This window comes from Martes martes (genome assembly GCF_963455335.1).
Source record: "Martes martes genome assembly, chromosome: 10".
Classification (NCBI taxonomy): Eukaryota; Metazoa; Chordata; class Mammalia; order Carnivora; family Mustelidae; genus Martes; species Martes martes.
This window is the reverse complement of record NC_137898.1, coordinates 61097113-61119039: the sequence shown is the minus strand read 5'-3', so window position 1 is coordinate 61119039 and position 21927 is coordinate 61097113. Positions and strand designations below refer to the sequence as shown.

Sequence of the window (21927 nt, the reverse complement as noted above, 5' to 3'; positions counted from 1 at the left end):
ATTACTAATTCAATTTCTTTACTTGATATGTACTTATTCAGTTTTTCTATTTCTTTTTTAGTCAGTTTTGTAATTTGCATCTTTCTAAGAATTTGTCTATTTCATCCAAATGTATTGACATGAAGTTCTCCTAGTATTCCCGCATAACTAATTACATTTTAAAGAATAAATTAGCATGGGTCTCAATAAGATATAAAATGCCGTTTTCTTCAGCACCAGCTTGATTTGCGAAAAAAGATGTTTACTAAGTACTTCCTGGACACCAAACAAAGAATGAGGAAACTTAAGCTTATCGAACATTTCTCTAGATTTATCACGCAACATCCTTGGAACTGTTTGGAGCTCACCTCATGGGAGTGTACTCCCAGAATCCTAGGTCCATCCCCAGAAGAAGGCAGCACTTTCAGGGGATATACTCTCCGTGTGTCCGTTTCCTAAGGAGTCATCTTTCTGCAACTAATGGATACAGAGCTTTGGGACCTAACTAACCAGAAGAATGCAGGCTTCCGTTTTCAACCTCAGCCAGATAACTCTGGTCTAGTGGCAAAACCACCCCAGTATTCCTATGACTAAAACACCCAGCTACTAATGGGAAAGTGGGGGGCAGGGCAGAGTAAAGAGGGAGTCATTGTGATTTTCCTATAAGCTCTCCTCTAATTCTTATTTTTTTCTACCTGAGGTGTGTTTGTATGTGTATTTATTTTAACCACCACACTCCCTCACTCTTATCCTCCACCTGACAACTATAGCTTTCTTATTTTGCACCTTTTTCTTCCATACAGTTCCTAGCATAGTGCCTAGTAAATATGGCAACATAAATTAATTTGTGTAGAATCACACTGACTCCTAATTGAGCAATTTTATTTATTTTTATTTTTTTTAAGATTTTATTTGTTTATTTGATGGAGAGAGATCTCAAGTGGGAAGCAGGCTCCCTGCCTAGCAGAGAGCCCAATGCAGGGCTCAATCCCAGGACCCTGGGATCATGACCTGAGCCGAAGGCAGAGGCTTAACCCACTGAGCCACCCAGGCGCCCCCTAACTGAGCGATTTTATTTTTAACTCTTTGTCCTCATAATTCTATACATGTTGTGCACATTAGCTTTCTTTGTGTGAAACACTATTTCCCAGGTACACAGGGCTTGTGAGCCTCTTGCAGCCTGGGACAGGACTTAGCAGTTACCCACAGAATCTCCATTTACCTAATGAAGAAACCGAAGCCCTGATCTTGTCATTGCCAACTGCTACCCATGGCAGATCTTTCCATGTAAAGGAAAGGGCGGATTCTTTTCCACTCATTCTCTGTTCACGTTAGATGAGCTTCAAACTTTTCTTTATATACAGACATTGATTTGCTCAAGTACATGCCTTCTGCATTTTAGAAATCTATTATATATGTATGTGCATGTGTTTACTGGATGTAAATGGCCAAGAACTGTGGTCCTAAATGCTTACAACGTTGGCATTCTCCATCAGATCCCCTTTTCTCCCTCTCACACAAAAGAAGCTGAAAGCAGCAAGCAAATACACAGGCATAGCCCATAAAGCTCCTCTCCCGACCCAGTCATTTCTGCCAGGAAGAAACAATCTTTCGTTCCCCTTCAAAGAGAGAAAAGCCGCTCTAAGCCCCCTGCAACCCTCTAGGCTCAGGTGTTCTTTTCTTTTTAATCTCCAGATCTTACTTCCTTGAACAGGCTCCTGACAATAGCTTGGCAACCGACAGCGTTCACTGACTTGTTTCCAACAGATTTCATGAAAGAGCCTGCTTCCTTTCTTCGAGAACACTTTAATATAACAAATGTAGGCAAGATTTTTGAACAGAGACTCAACGTTTCCATGACAATGTAAATTACCTATGAGAATCCGTAGGAAGATTTTAGACCATTAAGACTTAAAAGCACGATTTTCTTCCATCATAAAGCAGTGGAAGAATGTTGTTGGAAATTTTGTTGTCAAGAGGATGGGGAGAGAATTTATTTCCCAAGAACTTAGATATGTAATAAATCTGGGCCTTATGGGCAGAGACATGGAATTTATATTCTAGCGTGGCTGGCAGTAATCCATTATTGACTCCCTACTTTTGTGGAGAAGTGATTTGCACCAATTAACACATGTAGATATTCTCCCCAGCAGTAGAATTATTCCTTGTATAATTCTATCTCATCATTTCTTGTAAATGCTAGGCTTTTTCAAATTAGAAATGAAAGAGCAGCCCCTATTCTCTTCTTTGGCAACGCTTTCTCTCCAAGGCCAAACCCTCTCGCCATTCTCCTGATGCCTGCCCTCCTCCCTCTCCTGGAGCCGGGCTTCATCAATCAACTGGCTCCCTGCCTGTCTTCAGTCTCCCCCTCCCCCCATAATTGCTCTTTCAGTATCTCCCCTTGAATCACTGCAAGAAAATGTGTGTAAGTGGGGCAGGTCCTTAAGCGAACGTCTGTGTGTGGTGGACATTCAGTATTGGAGATTCAATTAATCAGGCATTCACTGAATGCTACTTTGTTCAAGTCTAATGTGAAATGCATTCAGAAATAAACCTGCCATCGGAAGCTGCAGCCCAGATTTTGCCCTCTGTTAGCGTCGGAATGTTGACTGCAGTGGTCAGAAATACAACCACTGCGGGGGCGGGTGGAGGGGGTGCCTGGGTGGCTCAGTCGTTTAAGCGTCTGCCTTCGGCTCAGGTCATGATCTCAGGGTCCTGGGATCGAGCCCGCATCAGACTCCCTGCTTAGTGGGAAGCCTGCTTCTCCCTCTCCCACTTCCCCTGCTAGTGCTCCCTTTCTCGCTGTGTCTCTCTCAGTCAAATAAATAAAATCTTTAAAAAAAGAGAAAGGGGGGCAGACATCTGATGGCGTGGTTGTCTGTATCTTCCAGCCCGACTACCAAGCCGGTGGGGGCTGTTGTTGCTTCCGCCTGTTGGCACTGCATTGCTAGCTCTGGGCCTGGAATGTAAAAGATACTCAATAATTTTTCTTGGACAAATGACTCTGTGATGAAAACCAAATACATTTTTTATACAGTTATCCAGCGTGGGCTTTGTCACACTGGCACAAATGGGCAGGTCCTCTTCAACGACAACATTCTCCTTGAACCCTGCATCAGCCCTGTGATGTCGGTCTCAAGCTCCCTATGGTTCAGAGCAGGGGTTGGAGCTGGGCTGTAGCCCAGGTTTATCCCACTCCTGAGCCTGTGCTCTTGCCAGTGAACCCCCTTCTCTGTCCTGACGACGGCTCTGTGCCGTTTCTCACCTTGTTAAACCCTGCCTGTACCTCCCTGTGTATGCCGTGTGCTCTGAAACACGGTTTTCTCCTGAGGGCCTGTGTTTCTTTGTTTCTGCTGATGACCTGGCCTCAAGGCAGCCTCACCTTTATCCGCTTTGTGGCATCGGAGGCCTTGCTACCTCCTAGTGAGGGCCACAGTATGGTCCCACCCCCACCCCCCCAGTTTCTTGCAACCAGAGCAGGACCTTCTGTTCACTTGGTGCCACATTTCTGGTGGAGCTTGAAATTCCTGTGCTCTGCTCACACCAGGGCTCTCTGCCTCGCTGAAGTGAAGTGTGGGTGTTTTAAGCCCCTTTTGAGGAGAGGAATAATTTCTGATCAGGGTGCATATTAGAATCGATTGCTCTGTAACACCTGATTCCCACCACTTAACAGCTTAAGCCGACCAATGTTTACTATCTCCTACAGTTTCTAAGGGTCAGAAACCCAAGAATGGCTTCTAGAATGGTTCTAAGCACTCTCCCAGCATCATCTGAATCTTTTCGGGGGGCTGAGGCTCCACCTCTAAGATGGCCCATTCACGTGCCCTTCAGCACGACACTGCAGTTCTTGCACACAGGCCTCTCCGTGCGTGGGGCGTGTGTGTGAGTCCTCCTGTCGTGGCCACTTTCTGTCCTCAGTGTGAGTGCTCCACAAGGAAGCAAGCAGGAGGCTTGGCCAGTCTGTAGCAGCCCAGCCGGGGAAGCTCCGTGCGGCCACCCACACCAGATTCTGTTTGTTGCAAGGAAGTCATGGAGTCCCGTCACATTCAAGGGAAGCGGAACTAAGTCCCCCCTGAGGGACAAGTGTGCAAGAATCTGTGGATATGGTGGGAAGTGACACAGATGCCCAACGCCAAGAGACTCTTAGGCGGCCCTCTCGTGCCCTCACCCAGCCGGGGCAGCCGGGACTTCTGGGGCAGCCAATCCTGCGGGCGAGAGAGGGGGAGGCTGCGTTTTGAATCACTGGCCCAGGCTCCGCGAGCATCACACAGATGCAGAGGGACTGTCCTGATCCTCGACGATGGCACCTCTGGGAGGGAAGAGAGAGACCTACCCAGGCCACCTGCCCTAACACAGCTCAGTGAGTGCTATGGAGGGATAAGGTCAGAGAACAAGCTCCACGCACCAGCCGGGGGTATGGAGGGAAGAGGATGCTGGGCACAGGAATGGCAAGGGCGAAAGTTCGGAGGAGGGGCATTGCGGCAGGTGTGTGGGGAAGGGCCGTGGTGTTGTCACTGGCAAAGTCGGCCATGGTAGCTGCAGCTTGGGCTCGGGCTCGTAATTCGTTTAAAGAGCTTTGTGCCGTGCCTGGTGCCAGCGGGTGCTCACTGACTGACGACAGGGTGGCTGGTGAGGACGAAGTAAGGCCAGAAGGATAACTGGGGGCTGAGTCACAGGGCCGTGCACATCATCCTGAGGAGCCACAGCGTGAGCAAACTAGAGGGGGCCTTGGCTTGGAGCACAGCTGGTCCTGTAGTGACTGGGATCTGCCGCGGTGTTTAGCAGGGAAGTAGTGTGCTCATGGCCGAGCTGGAGGACGATCTCTCCTGGAGCCTGGGCCAATGAATCAGAGGGAGGTGGGAGAGCCTGGGACTCTGATGCTGGGGTCCTGAGGCCACGGTCCAGGGAGAGGAGGTCTCGAGGGCTGAAGTGAGATGGCACAGGGGGACTGGACAGGAGGAGGTGAAAGTAGGGTGTTTGTTGCCTCCTTCAAAATCTTTGCCTGGTCAGCAAACTGCTTTAGCAGCTGCTCAGAATGCAAGAATGCACCTGTCTAAAGGCCCCGTGGGAACAGTCTAGGAACATCTTGTCTACCAGGTCTCTGTGAGGTGGCTCACCCTGGGCCTGTCTCTGCTGTTCCTTGATGGGAGCTTGGAGGCTGGCCCAAGCTTTTCTCCACACAGGAGCCATTAGAGGAGTCTGTTAAACCCAGACCTGAACATACTGGTTGAGCCTACTTCCCTGTGTGGTTTACCCAGTCACAGAGGGTCATCATAGTCCCAAACCCTGCTCTGTCCCTGCAGGGAGTGTGCAGGAGAGAAGTCCTGCATCGAGCCTCGAATGATCTGCTGTGGAGGGGACCGTGGGCCCTTGGCAATGCAGTTGGAAATCCCATCCCCATGGCTTCCCTGGATCATGATACAGGAGGAGCCATGGCATGCGGAGCCTCTCTGGGATGCCAGGAGCAGCAGCCAGCAGATGTGGGACCCTCCCTGTATGCTCACAGCCTCATTGGGGCACCCAGACTGGCTGAAGGGAAGTGCTGTCTTGTGATTGCTACCCGGAGCCGAAGCTGCCATGAGCTTGCGACTGGGTTACACAACCACCCCCAAGTGTGGGATGGCGGAAGGGACACGGGCTTTGAGTCAGACAGACTCATGGTCCAGTAACAGCTTACTGGCTTGGCGAGTCTCTTCACCTGTCTGTCCTCAGGTTCCTCATATATAATGTGGGGCTAATAACAGTGACCTCACAGGGATGATGAAAGGGTAAACTAAGGCTGGTTGCACAGAGAGCTCAGCCTAAAGGAAGTGGGCTTTGGGAAGTGTTAGCAAACTCTTCCTCTCCTTACCTGCCCCCTGACTGTCAGGGCTTCCTTCCTGCCCCCAACCCTTTGCCACCATGGTGGCTTCACTCACTGGGGGCTCTGGGCAGCCTCCTGTCAATCTAAGGAGGGTGGCTTTTATGAAAGCTTGGGAGACACCAGATGCTTGCTTTAGTATGGACAACTCTTTCCTACAAGAAGAAAGGACCAGAAAGGGGATCAAATAAGAGCTAATTGCATGAAATAGTCACTCAATGCCAAGCCCTTAAGTCCTGTGAAGAATGTGAAAAAGATATGGAACACAGCTCTGAGTGGGGGCCTGGGTGAGGGCCAGGGCCTGACACAGCAGTTAAAGACCAGGGGGTTTCTCACCCAGCTCTGCCCCTAACCCGCAGTTTGACATGGGGTAAGTTAAAGGATATCCCTTCACAGCCTTGCAGATGAGGTTGGACTCAAAAGTAGGGTTCCGTCTGGAATTTTCTGTTATGTATCTCATCCCTCAGGAGAGGTAAAGTGAACTCATAAAATAATTAAAGAGCAATGTGAAACTGCATGGGTCACCACAAAGTTGGACAAGGTAGTAAAGCATCCAGGAGGCAAGAGAGAGGAAACTTTGGGCTGAGAAATCCAGGAGGGAGTCCTGGAAGAGGAGAGCCCCAAGCTGGGCCTTGAAGAATAAAGAAAAGTGGGGCAGTCTGAGAGGAGGACATTGTCAATGGAGGAACAGTGCTGCTTCGCTCAGAAATGTTCAGTGGCTCCCCAGGCTGACTGCAAGCATGTAAACAAAGCATTCCAGGCCCTGTAAGCCTGGCCCCAGCTCCCACCTAGCCTGGTCACCTGGACATCCTTCCAAGGACCCCACCCTCCACACCCTGAGCAGCTCACCTGCTCTCTGAACCTGCCTCAGGGACTCAGAGTGCTGCCTGAATTCCCTTTGTCCACTTCTCTGTCTCCATCCTTTAGTGCCGCCTTGAAAATTAAGCATCCTTTTCCCTCTGTCCCTCTGTCCCATTTGCTTAGGATCACACACGGACAGATCCTGACCTACTAAACTGTAGCCACCTCAGCCACTGGGTCACATGCCCTGTGGGACACACGCCCCACCCATGGCTGGTGTTTGGCAAATGCCAAATGAAAAAGGAATGAACCATCAAGCTGAAATCTGGCTGCACGGAAAGGGGAGTCTGTGTGTACAGGGGACCACAGGCTGGTGGCAAGAGGCTGTTGTCGTGACTGAGCTGAGAGCGTGGCCCATGCTGCTCTGGGAGGAGCATCTCAGGGCTGGAGGAGCTCAGGGGTCATCTCATGCAGCCATGTCACCTACACCCTCCACAGCATTGCACTCAGCAGGCCTGAGCCGCACAGGCCCCTCCAGTGAGAACAGGCCAAACACACTGTGGCGCTGACACATGGGGGAAGTGCGGCAGAAGGATGTGGGCCGTGAGGCCTCGTGGACCCGGGCTCGTAGTTCAGTCCTGCTTCTTTGCCAGCTCTTTGGCCTATGCAAGTCACCTAACCCCTCTGAGCCTGGGTTACCTTCTTTTGTAAGAGAAATACAATACGGCCGCCTCTCAAAGTTGTTGTAAGGATTACAGAGAATATACCAAAGCAAACCCCAAACAATCCTCCAGCTTATAAAAGGTGGGTAACGAATGGTAGCTGATTCTATTTTTGTGAAAGATGCTTAGTTACAGCTTGTGGCTGGGGAAGGTTTTGTGGCGAGTTCAAAGAAAGTTCTAAGTAGCAGAATTTGGGTTTCAGGCGAACTGTCTGTCCTAATTGCAGTGACCTTATCATGGGACTCACTATGTGACCTCATATGAAGATCAGTTGTTTAAGATCGGGGTCACCAGACTGATCCCACGAGGACAGGCCCCACGGATAATGCTCACTGTGAAATGCCTGCCAGCCCAGAGGCCAGGCCAGAGATGCAGAAAGCTGCAGAGGCTGGCCTGGGAGAAATGATCCAGAAACAGTTCTCAGGGCCAGTGTAGACCTGTGTCAGTCCTTATTCTGGAAGCAGGCAGAAGTAGGAGCAGAGAACTCAGGGTTCTGCCCCATATATTCAGGAGCCAGGTCGTTACCAGTAAGCCACGTATAAGGGGCTTTGGCAATACTCGGGTCCTAAAGGGTGGGAGGAAGGAGGGGGGTCCTGGAGCCTTAGGCGGGTCATGGTGGCCACAGCACCCAGTGTGACCCAGCCCAGCCCAAAATGGCTCAGAAGTCAGGTCGAAGTAGCTGGTTGAACCCACGGAAGTGTAAAAGGGTGGAGGAGAGCCCAGGAAAGGATATAATGCAGCCTTGAGGCTGGAGCAGATGGGGGCCATTAACAGAATCAGGAGGGTCTCAACCCTCCAAGTCCCCTTCTCCTCCCGGTTTCCCCAACTCAGTGGGTAGCACTGCCATCCTCAAATCAAAATCCTGGATCTCTCCAGATTCCCTTCTGACCCTGGCCTCCCTCGGCTCAGCCGCTTTCAAGTCCTGCCCACTTCCCTCTTGACTCGGAGCCACTCTTGATCCCCACTGCCACTGTCCTTGTTCAGGCCTCTGTCTTCCTCCGGGCTCACTGCACAGTCTCCTGCCTGGCCTCCCGACTCACCTCACCCCATCTATGTGCCATTCGCACTGCTGCCAAAGTTCTCTCTCCCCAAACTAATCTGGCCACATTCATCTTTGGCTTGGAACCATCTGGCAGCTCCTTGATACAGTCCAGACCATCCCTTCAGCATGGCTGGCAGGACCTCGAGATCTGTCCAGCCTCCTGTGCTCTTCTTCACAAGCTTCAGCCCAACCACTCAAACTGCGTGCAGAAGGCCATGTCTCAGCTGCCTCTTTGGGTACCCCTCATTCTGCCTGGAACCCTGGCCAGCTCCCTGTCCCGGCTCTGACTCCACTCCAGAACCTACATCTCCGACTCGCTCCCAGGCTGGCATAGGCTGTGTTCCCCACTCCCCCCTCTTTCATGGCTCTTTTCTTACCGTCCTGGACAAACCTCATTCCCTTCTTGCGCCCAGGGCTTCTCTTACTGAGTTTGGCTCCACAGAGCTCAGCATCCTGCCAGAGAGACCCTAGGCACTCAGGAAATGTGTTGCGAATGAATGAATGAAAGAAATTGAATGATGAGGGAATGAAGACAATTTGGTGGGGGAGACAAGATGCTTTGGTTCTAGGGATGTTGAATTTGAGTCAGTGGGGCCCCTAGGTGGGGGTCTAAGATGCACTGAAGCTTGGGTGGTGGGGAGGACAGTCTCTTAAGAAACTGTGGTCTCAAAAAAAACAAAAAACAAACAAACAAAAAAAAACAACAAAAAAACTGTGGTCTCTCTCCTCACAAATGATCCAATTCCCCTCAGGAGGTCAAATGACCAACAAGGGGCTCCGTGTTAACCAAACCAGCCTGATCAACTCAGAGACCCTCTGAGCTAGAAGGTCATATGATAAGGACGTTGTCTGGTCTGAGTCTTTTTTTGACTGACTCAGAGAGGGGAGGGGCCTGCCCCTCAGCTCGTTAGAGGCCGGGCTGGGACTGCAGGACTCTCACAGCCTCAGCTCTTTCTGTCATCCCTCCTGTTTGTGCCACTCGTCTCTGAGCCCCGAAAGAGGGCCTCATCAGTGAGGGTGACGAGGGCGCTGGAGGAACCTAGCCGCACTTATGCACACCCTACCTCTTCCTTTCCCACAACACAGCTTCTCATGGCCCCCAGTGGGAACAGATCCGTTGGATGTCATGCACTCAACAGGATGGACCGCATGGCCTCTATAAGCAGCCGCATGTACTCAACCCTGCTTCAGACATTGTCCCCATCTAGTCTCCAGCCCTGTAACAGATCAGAAAGAGCTGGTTAGGAGCCACGATAAGAACATGGACACACTGACTCAGGAAAGAGCAGCAGGTGGTGGTCATTAAAGGGTCAGGCCCGATAGCCATTCACACCAGAGCACGTGAAGATTGTCCTGCGTGTACTCACTGAAACACCCATCCTAATAGTGACTCCATCTGTGTTTGGTACATTTTGCTTGTTTGTATCTGCAAGCATTTAGACATCTCATGAGTGTTTTCATCTACGGGGATTAAGACTGTTAAATTTCTGGCAACATAAGAAGCAAGCCCTCTGCTAGCAGGAGGAGGAATTACCCTTGAGGACAAAGGGTCTCAGCATGACAAGCCGGGGGAGGCGCCTTGGTCCTTGGCCGTGGCATACCAGACACACCTTCTAACACATCTCATTCTCACACTCTTGACCTCCCACGCACCAGGCATTCAGTCCTAGAGGTTGAACCCAGGCGTGATGGAGTGGATTGCGTGTTTTCGGCCTCGTCTGAGATAGTGCAGAAACAAGACCCAGAGACTAGAATTGCCTCTCTGTGACCACACAGTGGTGGCTGGGAGCCTGAGCTCCATCTTCCTACAAGGGCTGCTGCCGCAGCCAGCACCCAGGAGGCAGGAAGGAAACCACGTGCTTCCTGATGAGGAGACAGGGAAGTTCACTGCTGAGCCACCCCTCCATCAGCAGTGAGCCCCGCTGAGAGCTTTGCTGTGTTTGCAGCCCTGTTCGAGAACCACTGCATCCCACCAGATAGTGTTTCATATCGCTTATGCTTTCTTTGATTCACAGAAATGAATTCAGAGCATGGACGGATATCAAGCCTGTGAAACCGATAAAAGCCAGGCCCCAGTACAAGCCTCCAGATGATAAGATGGCTCACGAGACCAGCTATAGTGCCCAGTTCAAAGGAGAGGCCAACAAGCCCACACCAGCGGACAATAAGGTCATTGATCGCAGAAGAATACGCAGCCTCTACAGCGAACCTTTCAAGGAACCCCCAAAGGTGAGCTAGATCTTGTGCAGAACCCCTCAGCACAACCTAGAACCAGGGGCTTGAAGGGCAGCAAAGTGTGAGGGCGGGGCTACTGCCCACCTGGCCCACCCCCAAGGGCTCCTGGGAAATTCCTGCTCTTTTTGGTAGCACAGAGATCAGGGAACAGGAACCTTGGCTAAATTCAAAGGAAATGTTAAAAAGGAGCAGTGCCTAAAACAAAACTACTTGAGGACTGGCCGGTTTTCAGAGAACTAGCTTCTAGATTTTAAAAAACACCCACCCCCCAAAAAAGTGGCAGAAAACCTCACCTGAGCCCTCAGTCCCTCCTTCTTAAAACCACTGCTTTTGCCCCTGAAGTGCTGGCCATTGGAGGTGTCTTGCTGGCTTCCTCCCACCCTGCCCCTGCCAGCATCCTTGGCTCCAATCCGTGGACAACTCCTTACTCCTTTTTATCCTTTTCCTCCATAAACACTAGGCACCATCGGCTCAGAGCACCTGTCTCATCAGCTGCAAGATGTATTCCGGGTAATTTGTTACTGTAATAGACAGTTTGTGAATGATTTACATTTCTAAGTAACTTCCAGTGGATTCAGGGATTTCCATTAATAACAGTACTTTGCCTTATTTGCATCCCAGTACACACTTGTGAGGGGGAGAACCGAGTTGGAGACTCAGCTGGAAGCAGGAATCATAAATGCCAAGGCTGATTCTGTGAAGTCAAGCCACATGGGATTGTGCAAATATCCCCTTTTATCTATAAGAGCAGGAAAAGCGTGAGAGCCTTTCCTCTGCTTTTGTCTGAAAGTCTTGCACTGGAATAGTTTCCCGTTTGGCCCTGGACTAATTTCTAGGTAAAGTGGGAACTAAGCCAGCTTGACTGGACTCCTCCATTTGGAGCACTGAGAGTTCTGTGTTCTGTGAAAGCCCTCAGTCCCGGGCAAACCAGAAGGTACAGGTCAGAGGTGACTGAAAAGCCCTGGAGCTCCCTGAGTGAATGTCTTAGCCTGCGAGGCCCAACAGCATCTCTGGCCATCTTCCGCTTTGCACAAAAGAAGACTCAAGGGAAGGAAGGAGGGAAGTTTGGGGAAGGTGAACCAGAGATGGAGGGCATATCAAGGGACCATACACAGTGACCCCAGGGTTCTTGGGAGAGAGAGGGCCGGGCCGTCTCCTGGGAGTGAGGGGGCAGAGTTAGAGGCGAGGGTTTGTGGGAGGTGGATGGGCTGGAAAGGCTGCGCTGGGGAAGAGAGTCCTGGGAGCCAGCAGGAGAGGAAGCGTGGATGGAGAGCAGTGTGAAGGCCTCTCCAAGATGAGACTGCCTAGCCCATTTCTCCACACAAGCTCACCTTCCTGGAGACAGAAACAGAGGAAAGGCCAGTTTATACGGTCGGTGGTGATACCGCCCCCGAATCTTTGCATCTTCTACCAACAAAGGTTTATTTCTCACTAATAACTGTCCACCATGTGGCGGGGCCCTACTCCTTGCCACCTCTACAGTGTGGCCCTCGGGTGACAGAGAGCCTCTCTCGTGGCCAAGGAGAAGAGAGCAGGGGGAAGCACCAGCTGGCCCTCCAGTTTCCTCTGGAGGTGACCCCATCCCTTCTGCTCACATTTCATTGACTAAAGCAAATCCTAGGCCTGCCCGAGTTGAACAGAGTAATGAGGGAGGGGCGGCGGGTATCGGCAAAACAGCCACACCATCTACCACCACGGTCGTTCCGTGGTGACAGCCGCCAGGCCGGGGAGCCCCTGTGGCCAGTGAGCCTGTGGCCAAAACCCCTGACCATCCGATTCCAAAGCCAGATGACCTGAGTCACTGAAAATACTTCAGATGCCATCAGGTGTCATCATGACGGTTACCGTAGAGCTAATCATGTCTTCTCTCTAACTTCTCTCTCCCATTCCCTCCCTTTCTGTGTTTCTGTATTTGCGGTCTGTCTGTCTGTCTCTCCGAGCAGGTGGAGAAACCTAGCGTTCAGAGTTCCAAACCAAAAAAGACCTCAGCGAGCCATAAGCCCCCGAGGAAGGCCAAAGACAAGCAGGTGGTGTCAGGCCGGGCCTCCAAGAAAAAGAGCGCAGAGGGCCCCACTGCCACCCAACCCGAAGACAAGGAGCAAAGTAAAGAGATGAACAATAAACTGGCTGAGGCTAAAGAGTAAATTTCACTGCACTTTCCTTTTATTCTTCTTTTCCTTTTTTTTTTTTTTAAAACCAACCAACAAAAAAGGCCACAAAATTGCTTAGAGGTTTCTCATCTGCCTTGGTCCTGAGTGTTCCAGGAGCTCTTCGGTTTGGTTTCTTTCAATGGAGGAATGCCGTCTCCAAGCCCAAGCGGCATGCCTCCTCTCCAAATCGAGACCTTACCGGGCTAAGCACGGCGCAGGGGTCCATGCCGCGGGGCCCCTGGAACACCAGGAACCCCGGGAAGCGTTGCTCCCTGGTTGTGCCTCCCACAGCAGGTGAGACTGCTCGCTGGCTGCCGAGGGAGGGAGGTAGGCCTTGGCACGCAGAGGCCATTCCCAGCGGCTGGAAGTCTCCCAGTATGCTCGGGAATGCCCATAGGGTGCCCTCCTCCTCTTCTCCTCCAAGGTCTGTGTCAGTGATCCGCTCTGAACTGTAGGTAAATGTGTCCTTTTCCAAAATTCAGAGGGTTATCATGTGCTAGAGAAGCTCGCTTTGGGGCTTCAGTGGTGGATGGCATTTGTGGAAATATTTAAAAAGCAAAAAACCTCGGCCTTAATGTCCATAAAATGAATTGTGTCCGTTAAGTCATTTTTTTCATAGACTTTTCTGTTAGAAACGTGTGACTACGTTTAGTTTCCTATCAGTGGGCTTGAAATTGTATGCCAAGTAATAGATAGGCCACTGATGACTAAAAGCAGGCCAGGGTGAGAAGGTTCGGTGTTTTAGGTACGTTCTAGACATCATAGGGAGATCCACCGGCGTGAGGAGATTGTTCTCCTCTGTGTGCCCTCGGCCCATCCAGTGCCAGCGGTTTGGCAGAGTAGCTGGCCGCAGATGACTGAGGAGGAAAGTTCAGGGGGTAGGGGTAGTGGACTTAGAATGTGGCTTCCTCGCTTCTGAGAAACGCAAGGTAGGAAGTCGACGTCGTGGCAAGTGTGGCGGTGCTCACTCTCCCTTCCCGCACTGCTTGCTCTGTTCCTCAGAGAGGGCAGAGGACGCTGAGTTTCAGGTTAGTGGAAATGTCTGTGACTTAGCTGAAGATTAGGAGAGTTCCTTACTAAGTGATTAGCAAGCGTTTCTGACCTCACTGATGAGTAAAAGCAGCTCTCACTGTATTGTGTTTCGCGTGTCTGTGTGGCCAACGCCCCCTGGGGGCGGCAAGTGGCACCTTAGTTGTGCTAGAGTTGTGTTGTAGGCATTAGAGAGTTGTACAAAGACCCCCAGTGCTCATGAGGGAACCCAAGATACCTACCAGAAAAATTACATTTGCAAACCTTGTGGCGTGTACATTGCTCAGTTTGCTTTGTTGCCCTGTCCTTGAAGCCCTTTCTGTTGCCGGCACCGTGACACGGCTGGGCTGTGGTCCGGTGCCACGCCCCTGCTGTGGAAGGACAGCAGCGGTGAGCAGGGTCCCAGGCTCCTCACCTCGGCACTCCCTTTTGGTCCCTGTGGTGTGTAGGAAGCAGGGCCTCCCCCAGTCCTCTCCTGTTCTGACCATTCAAGCAGCAAAGTCTCTGTTGACACCATTTTGTCGGTCACCCTGGGGCTGACTGAGAAGTCTTCTGCAAATTCATTGAGCGTGTGCTTTGTGGGCCACATCTGCTACTAGAACGGGACTCCTAGAAATGAGGCTCTCGGCCAGGCCCACTGTCATCTTCCTTTCTATCTCAGGGCGTGCAGCTGAGAAGAAGCTTGGAAGAAGGTAGAAAATATGAGGGAGTTTCAGTTCCGAGCACCCCAGTTTGGGATGCCTGTCTGGAAATGACCAGGGTAGCTCCCAGTACTGATTGTAGCTATTCGATGGCTAATCTTAATGTTAACCAGAGAGCTCTATCAACACGAGCTTAACTTTACCCAGAGAATTTGCTGATGGACGTTCATTGTCTCGAGGTCCGGCATCGGTCAGGCGTATTGATGTTAACTGCAGTTTGGATTTCTCCGTAGAACAGTCGTGTATGTTCTGTAGATCAAGTAAATCAAAGTGCACGATCCACAGGGGAACATTCGTTCCACATTCACGTCCTGAATGCCTGTGGGCCAGACACCGTGCGAGACGTGCGGGGCACTATACATACACCTGTGTCCACAACAGCACAACCAGAAAGATCCATACGACTTGATCTCTGTGTCTGATTCAAGTTTGTTGGCCCAAACTGTGGTTTCCCACCCACCTCGCAGCTCCAGGGACTGAATTTCCAACCCTGCCCCGCCTGCAGCTTGAGACGTGATCCCATATAATGTCTTTTCAACCCTTCAGCAGCCCTTCAGTTAACTCCTGCAACTGGGAAAATTCTTATTTGTATTCACTTTGACTCTTGAATGTGTCATTTCATAGCAAGAAACTTCCTTTGATTTCAACTGTTTACAAATAAAGCTCAGCCTGTCTCATTCTGCATCTCAAACGTACTGATTGAAACTGATCATGGTTTCATAAACAGTGTTTCCGTTTTGCCCTTCTGAAGATGACCAAGCTTCCAATGCCTGGCTGTCCATTTTTCTATATCTTCCTACCGATCTCTGAGCTCCCCTGGCAAGAGAGCAAGGCATGAAGCTTTCCTAGTGTCTGCTTTGCTTGCCTGCAAAAATAACCCCTAAGGCTGTGCGTTGGCTCCCCAGTTTTTTGTTACTTGCTGGTGCTTCCAACCGGTCCGCTCTATCTTTGCCTCTCCAAGGCAGACAGGAAGTGTCTAATTACGATTTTGTGGCCTGGGTTTTGTTGCAAACCACAGATTGTCTATGTAATGTGTAGCGCACACCTCTCTTGGTGCTATTTCATTCCTGCTGTTAGTAAGAAAATGACAACAAATATTCATGTATAGCCAATTGATTGTGACGTGCTTGTGGTCTGTGCTTGTTCGGAAACAAACAAACAAACAAACAGTTTTTTTTTTCCAAGTATAAATAAATGCTAAAGACGAACACCACTTTCTTGATCTTATTTCCTCAGTAAGGCCCAGCTGAGTAGGTGAAGGAACCAACCTTTGCCATTTGAACCACCCCCCACGAGACGAGCTATCTCCTGCAGTTTTTCTAGGGTTCTCCCTAATGCAGCTTGACTCTTTTAGATTGCCTCTCAGATTCTAATTGCAAGCAGTCAGAGCTAAGTGTTGGGAAAGGCGAAGATGGACCGAGAGACCCACTGGCCTACAAGGTAGTGTAACGTTTTGATCCCATGTTGCTGGGGACAAGTGACTGCCTGCGCCCAGCACCGCATCGCCACGCTGGGAGGCTGGGCCCTGAGTCTCCACCCCCTTCCCGTCACCCTGCAGGACTGGCGGTTCTGGTTTTTCTCTTCCCAAGGGATGGCAGACATGCCTTCACTAACTCATTGAATCCGGTCACAGAGAAGGCTCCACCCTCTGGGGCTGGCTCAGTGTGGGTTATCGGGAAAGCCTTGTGTGTGCCTAACACCAGGGAGTTGAAACAGCCGTAAGAGAGGTCCGAGTAAGGTAACAACAGACCAGGTAGCTGCTTGCTCATATGAAGGACAGGTCTCTTCCTACTGGGGTGGGGAGTCAGAAGGCTGCACTGGGAGGGAAACTTGGAGAGTGGGTGGGTTATGGGTGTGCAGGGCATGTGGGACAGGCCTGTAGGCAAGAGAACAGACGTGGGAGGGAACCTCAGAGCTAGGGCCAGGTTTAACTGCTTGGATAACCTTCTGCTAATGTGGGAGACAAAAGATGATAGACTTTTGGAATGGGACCCTTCTTCCTTTTACTAACATGTGTTGATTGAATACCTATTATGTGCCAGGCACTGTGCTGGGCACTAGGGAACCAGGAGGACTGAGACCCCACCTCTGGTCACTGTGGGGCATGAAGGAGGAGCCTGTTCTAGCTGGTTCCATGGATCAGGGAGAACTTCAATGGATGAGGAGGTGATGACCAGGTGATGACCAGGTGAACAGAGTCTGGGGTGGCCCAGGCGTGCCAGACAGAAGGAGCTGCAAGAGCAAAGGTGTGGAGGGGTCCAACACCAGGTGAGCTCAGGTCCTGGGGGAGCAGTTCACTCAGGGAGGGTCAAGGCAGGGGCCGAAAAGTGGCAGAGACCATCTTGGAAAGTCGTGCCATGTGAGTGGGCGGTTACTAACTGGGATCTCCATTCCATACACCCAGATTTCACCCCCCCCCCAACCTTTGCATGCTCCCTGCCATCATGCTTCTTGCCCTTACCTACATATCAGGCAACAACCACAGGTCCTCTCTTGCTTTAGGCTAGGAGCTCTAGGCTGGGACTTTTATTCTACTGCTGGTCCCCAATTTCTGGGTTTGGGGGAGAAGCCATGGTGGGAATCAATCAAGGATAGTATATATGAAAACCCACTCTATATTTGTTTTCCAGATGAATAGGAAACATTCCACCCACCTGCCTGTTTTTGTATAAGGCAGAGAACACAAAATTCTGCAAATACATAAAGGTCTATTATTCAGCTCTTGTGTGACCAGTTAAAAATTGTTTTGATCAAAACCAGGGATGGAGAAAAGTAGACAGGGAAAAAACAAAGAGGTAGAAACAGAGACAGAGAGGGGGAAAGACCCACATAAAAACTCATATATGAGAACACTGATGATAAGCTGAGAGAAGGTGAGATGTACTCAGAGAGGGGGCAAGGCCCCGGCAAGGGAGGAGGAAGGAAGGTGAGGAGAGAGCCTTGCCAGCTTCATCTGTGTGACCAGCCCTCGGGCCTCACCCCAAGCCGCAGCCTCTCCACGCTCCCCGATGCTGCCCCAAGCCCAGGAGGCAGATCTATAACTCATTACCAGTGTCGCTCCCAAACAGCTAACAAAATTAAAACCAGCCCTCTAGTTTTAAAATAGGTCATTATTGTTAAATTAGTTATAAGCATATTGTCATTCTTCCTTACAGTTTGCGTGTTCTTACGAATTCATTCCCTGGTTTGGTTTTGTTTTTGCTTTTTGTTTTCTGCTAGGGTTTAAAAATTTATGACCTGTTTCTCTAGATTTGGGGAGTGTTAAGTCCCACTTCACAAAGGCTATAAACCCCCCTTACTGTGTCATTGTGGTTTCAAGGTCCTTTTAACTGCGAAAATGTCTTAAAGCAGCTTACATTTTCAAGACCACAGGTATAGAAGTTTCTGTCAGCATGTGGCCTGTGGAACATCTACAGTTAAGGTGAGGGCCCTACCCCAGGCTCACCTGAGCCGGCTAAGACAGGAGAGACAACAGTCTCGAAGGACTGGAATGAAACCTTTCTTAGCCTCCCCTCTTACAGAGGCAGGCACATTCCCAGACCTCCTCCATCGCACTGCCCTCTGCTGCCCAGATGCTCAGAACACTAGACCATCCCAGAATATCTGTAATAACAGAGCCAGCACCATCACATCCGTTATCATGAGAACCGGTTAGCACTGGCAGCGTACAAGGTGTTTACAATGTTCCTGGATGGCACTGCTGCCAGCTGTGCAACGCTGTGTCATTCCTTAAGCGCTGTCAGCCTTGCTGTCCTCCTCTGAAGATGGAGACACTGACCCCCATCTCAGAGAAGAAGACCGAGGATGAAATGACATGATGGCTATAGGTAACCTACAATGGACACTAAATACAGGTCATTTCAGGCCTCCCCCCTTCCCTTCACACTGCTTGAAATGTCCATGTTCACGATCTTTCTCATAGTTCGCTTTAGGTCACCTCAGACAACCTGAGTCTGACTGAGGCAAACACTCTGAGAAGAAGGCTTTTAAAGAATTCTAGCTATTGAGTCACCTTGAGTCCACGGACCTAAGCAATAACATTTTAACAGTTTACATTTATTGACTGCCCACAAAGCGTTTCTTCTGTGCCATTCCATTGAGCCCTCCCACGTGGAGCAGGTGGGCGCCCCAGAGAACAGACAGAGAAGGGAAGCTCAGACGGCAGGGAGCCTGCGTGGAGCCTGGGTCTTCTGCTCGGCAGCCCGCACTGCTTCCCTCCCTCATGTGAGGGAGGCTGGGGCTGGCCTGAGGTGAGTCAGGCTTCAGACAAGCTGGACTCTTAACTAAAACTACACCCACAACTCACAGGGCCACAGTCTGATCAGCCCACAGCAGGCCCACCGGTAGGCTTACCCAGGATCTTCTTTAAATCATGGGATCCAGATACAAATGGGGGGAACTAAGAATTTGATCAGGTCTCCACACACAACTGGTTCGAACATCCTGACCAAACTGACCAACAGTCTCAGCCAAATATACAGGCTTTCTCCTCTGGGTACTAGATTAACTGACTGGGTAACAAAAATGCGTGGTTATTGAACCCAGAAGGATCCAACAGATTTTTCATTCATAAGGAATCTATTTGGGACTGGAGGTGCCAAGAAAAAGCTGGCGTCCATTTCCTGAGGCACTGGATCAGAGACCACCATTTTGCACTTTTTATTTCAAACAGTAGAACTGAACTCAACTCTCTGTCCCTTGTCCTCATATAAATGGTCCCCAATCACTCATCAACCTGACATTATCTATAACTATCCCAACCCAGACATCTTATCCGGGGCCGAGGGAGCCTCAGATGCCACGGTAAATAAATTCCTGCCACTGCTACTGGTTTAAGCTGCCAGAGGGATCTTTAGAACGTGCAAATCTGACCATGTCACCCCCTGCCTTCAACCATCCGTGGGCTCCTTGTGGCCCACAGAAGCTTCTTGTCCCCCCAGCGCACCATGCTGCTTCTCACCTCCATGCCTTTCCCCACGCCGCCCCACCTGCTCCGAATGCCCTCCTCCTGCTTCTCCACCTGGCTAACTCATCCTTCGAGACTCTGCTCAGGCGACCACTCCGGGAAGCCCTTCCCGCACCTCCCAGGCTGGGTAAGATGTTCCCTGTGTGTGTCTTCATCACAGAACTCACCACATAGACTGTGCCACCCGCTCGTGTGCGTGTCCCCGGCTAGACTGTGCTCCCCCAGGGGCCAGGACCGGCTCCTCTGTTCACCTTTGTAGCCCTAGTGGCTGGTCCAATGTCTACCTGGGAGAATGTCTGCTAAATCGTCTGTTGAATGAATAATGAGTGAGCGAATGAGTGACGATATTCGCCATCTACCTCCATGTTCACCACGGCGCCACGGCAAGGCTTTATTCTGCCTACTAACTAGTAAATGTCTCTGTGCACGGGAAAGGGGTGGTTTCAAGAGAGGGCACGGCACAGATCACAGAGCAGCCAACGGCTGGTTCTACAATGGCCAGCCTACCCCTGTTCCTTACGTAGCCACTTTTTTCGAAGCAGGCCTGACTTCAAAAAATCATAGGCTCTTAGTTATAGAGTAATCTTATGAGGTTGGCTAATCCCACCCCCTGCCCAGTGCAGATCACCTAACTTCACGATGGCAGAGAGACATCCCCCTGGGGACATCTCTTAGGAAGAAACCCCGGGGAATTAGAGCCAACAGGCCTGGTTTTAAATCCAAGCTCTACTCTTCACTAGCTGTGTGACCTTGGCTGAGTCTCTTAATCTTTCTGAGCCCTAAAGAGATAACAGTAATACAAGTATCTATCACTCTCCCAATCTGATTGGTTCCCAAATCCAGAAAGTAGGAGTTAGGTCAGCAAGGGACATAGTATTATTTGAATCTTTTGATTCTAGAGTTTAGGACAGCAGCTGCTAAAGGCTCTAATGGCCGGAGTTACCACTTCTGATCCGCAGGGCTCTCTGTTATGAGGGCCCAATGAGTGTCCATGGGAAAACCCACCATCAACTGCAAAGTGAAACACCCTTGTCAACAGTTCATTCTGTGGATGGTTTTGCTGACCCCTCTGCTGACCCACCCTAGGTCCCCACAGAGTGGTGGCTGGAGCTACATGTGGTTCAATCCACTCCCTCCATCACACAGCCTGAGACGGAGCCCACCCAGTGCTGGGTCTTGCTGCCCTCCCTCCCCCAGGCCTTCTCCGGCTCCTCCTCTCTCTCCATGCACACCCGGTAATCACCAGGTTCAGATTCCATTTCCGCAATTACACCTTTGTTTTAACTGAGCCCCTCTGGACACACGAAACTAATTTTGATTAATTGCTCAAGATCCCACCCTTCACTTTAGGTGGGGTAGGAAGAAAGGACTAAAATTGATTTGCAAGTTCCCAGGAACACAGAGCTAGACCAGAACTGAGCCTCTACTGTCTGGTTGCCTTAGTTCAGCACTTCACATTTTTTTTTTAAAAAGGGTCATTAGCCAGATTATCAGCTTCTTGGCAGCCCACTGAGACAGTCCACGCTGCCTTTGCCTTTGCCTTCTTGGCGTTAAAACAACCAAAGACACGTTTTGGAAATTCTTATTATACAACGGGGAGTCTATTTAGTTTTTCTTAGCAGGTTATATCTAGAAAAGCTATTTTTTTAAGGATTTTATTTATTTATTTGACAGACAGAGATCACAAGCAGGCAGAGATAGAGGAGGAAGCAGGCTCACCGCCGAGCAGAGAGCCCGATGTGGGGCTCGATCCCAGGACCCTGGGATCATGACCTGAGCTGATGGCAGAGGCTTTAACCCACTGAGCCACCCAGGCGCCCCTAAAAAAGCTATTTTAACAGCAAAAGGGAAAACAGCAACAACACAGGGCAGAAAACCTAGCGTGCCGCTCTCTCGGCGCTTCACAAGAACGCGTCTGCCGCAGGGAGCCTGGAGTGGTGTCTGGAGCCCGGAATCTGCCCTGGCCTGTGGTTGCACGCCGGTAAAATGCAGAGCTGGCCCGGCCCTGGGGAAGGGAAAGAGCATTTGTCTGGCCTTGGCGCCCTCATCCTCACTAAACCCTCACATAAGGCTAGAGAGTTTAGAGGTCTTTACAGATAAAGAAATCAAGACTTAGTGATTAAATGGCAAAGTCACACAACTTGTAAGAAGTGGGCCAGGATTTGAAGCCAAATTTGGGTCACTAAAACCCACTCTTTGTCCTGTACGTGGGACCATTTCTAGGATTTCCGAGGTAAAGAAGTTGTGCCTCCTCCTACAACAGCGGCCTCTTCGTCCTGTCCTGTCCCTGCTCCAAATCCTTCAAGGGCTCTATGTACTCTTCTCATCTGTGGGAAATGAGTCAGGTGAAGGTCTGATGCTGTTTGATCCGCACAGTCACTACCCCTACCCACCTTCTGCCCCGCGACCCCCCGCTCCCACCCAGAATGAAGCCTTGTGGTG

The 21927-nt window shown here is 50.5% G+C and overlaps 1 protein-coding gene across 1 annotated transcript in view; it reads left to right on the top strand.

Annotated features, from left to right (window-relative positions):
* The window catches only part of MAP6 (microtubule associated protein 6), a gene marked incomplete at both ends in the record, with an annotated part of 55070 nt that extends 42287 nt beyond the window's left edge, over positions 1-12783 (top strand). The window contains 2 exons of the mRNA XM_080816918.1: positions 10420-10633; positions 12583-12783. Of these exons, the coding sequence (XP_080673044.1) occupies positions 10420-10633; positions 12583-12783 (415 nt within the window). The remainder of the gene's footprint in view (positions 1-10419; positions 10634-12582) is intronic.
* Positions 12784-21927: the final 9144 nt, after the last annotated feature.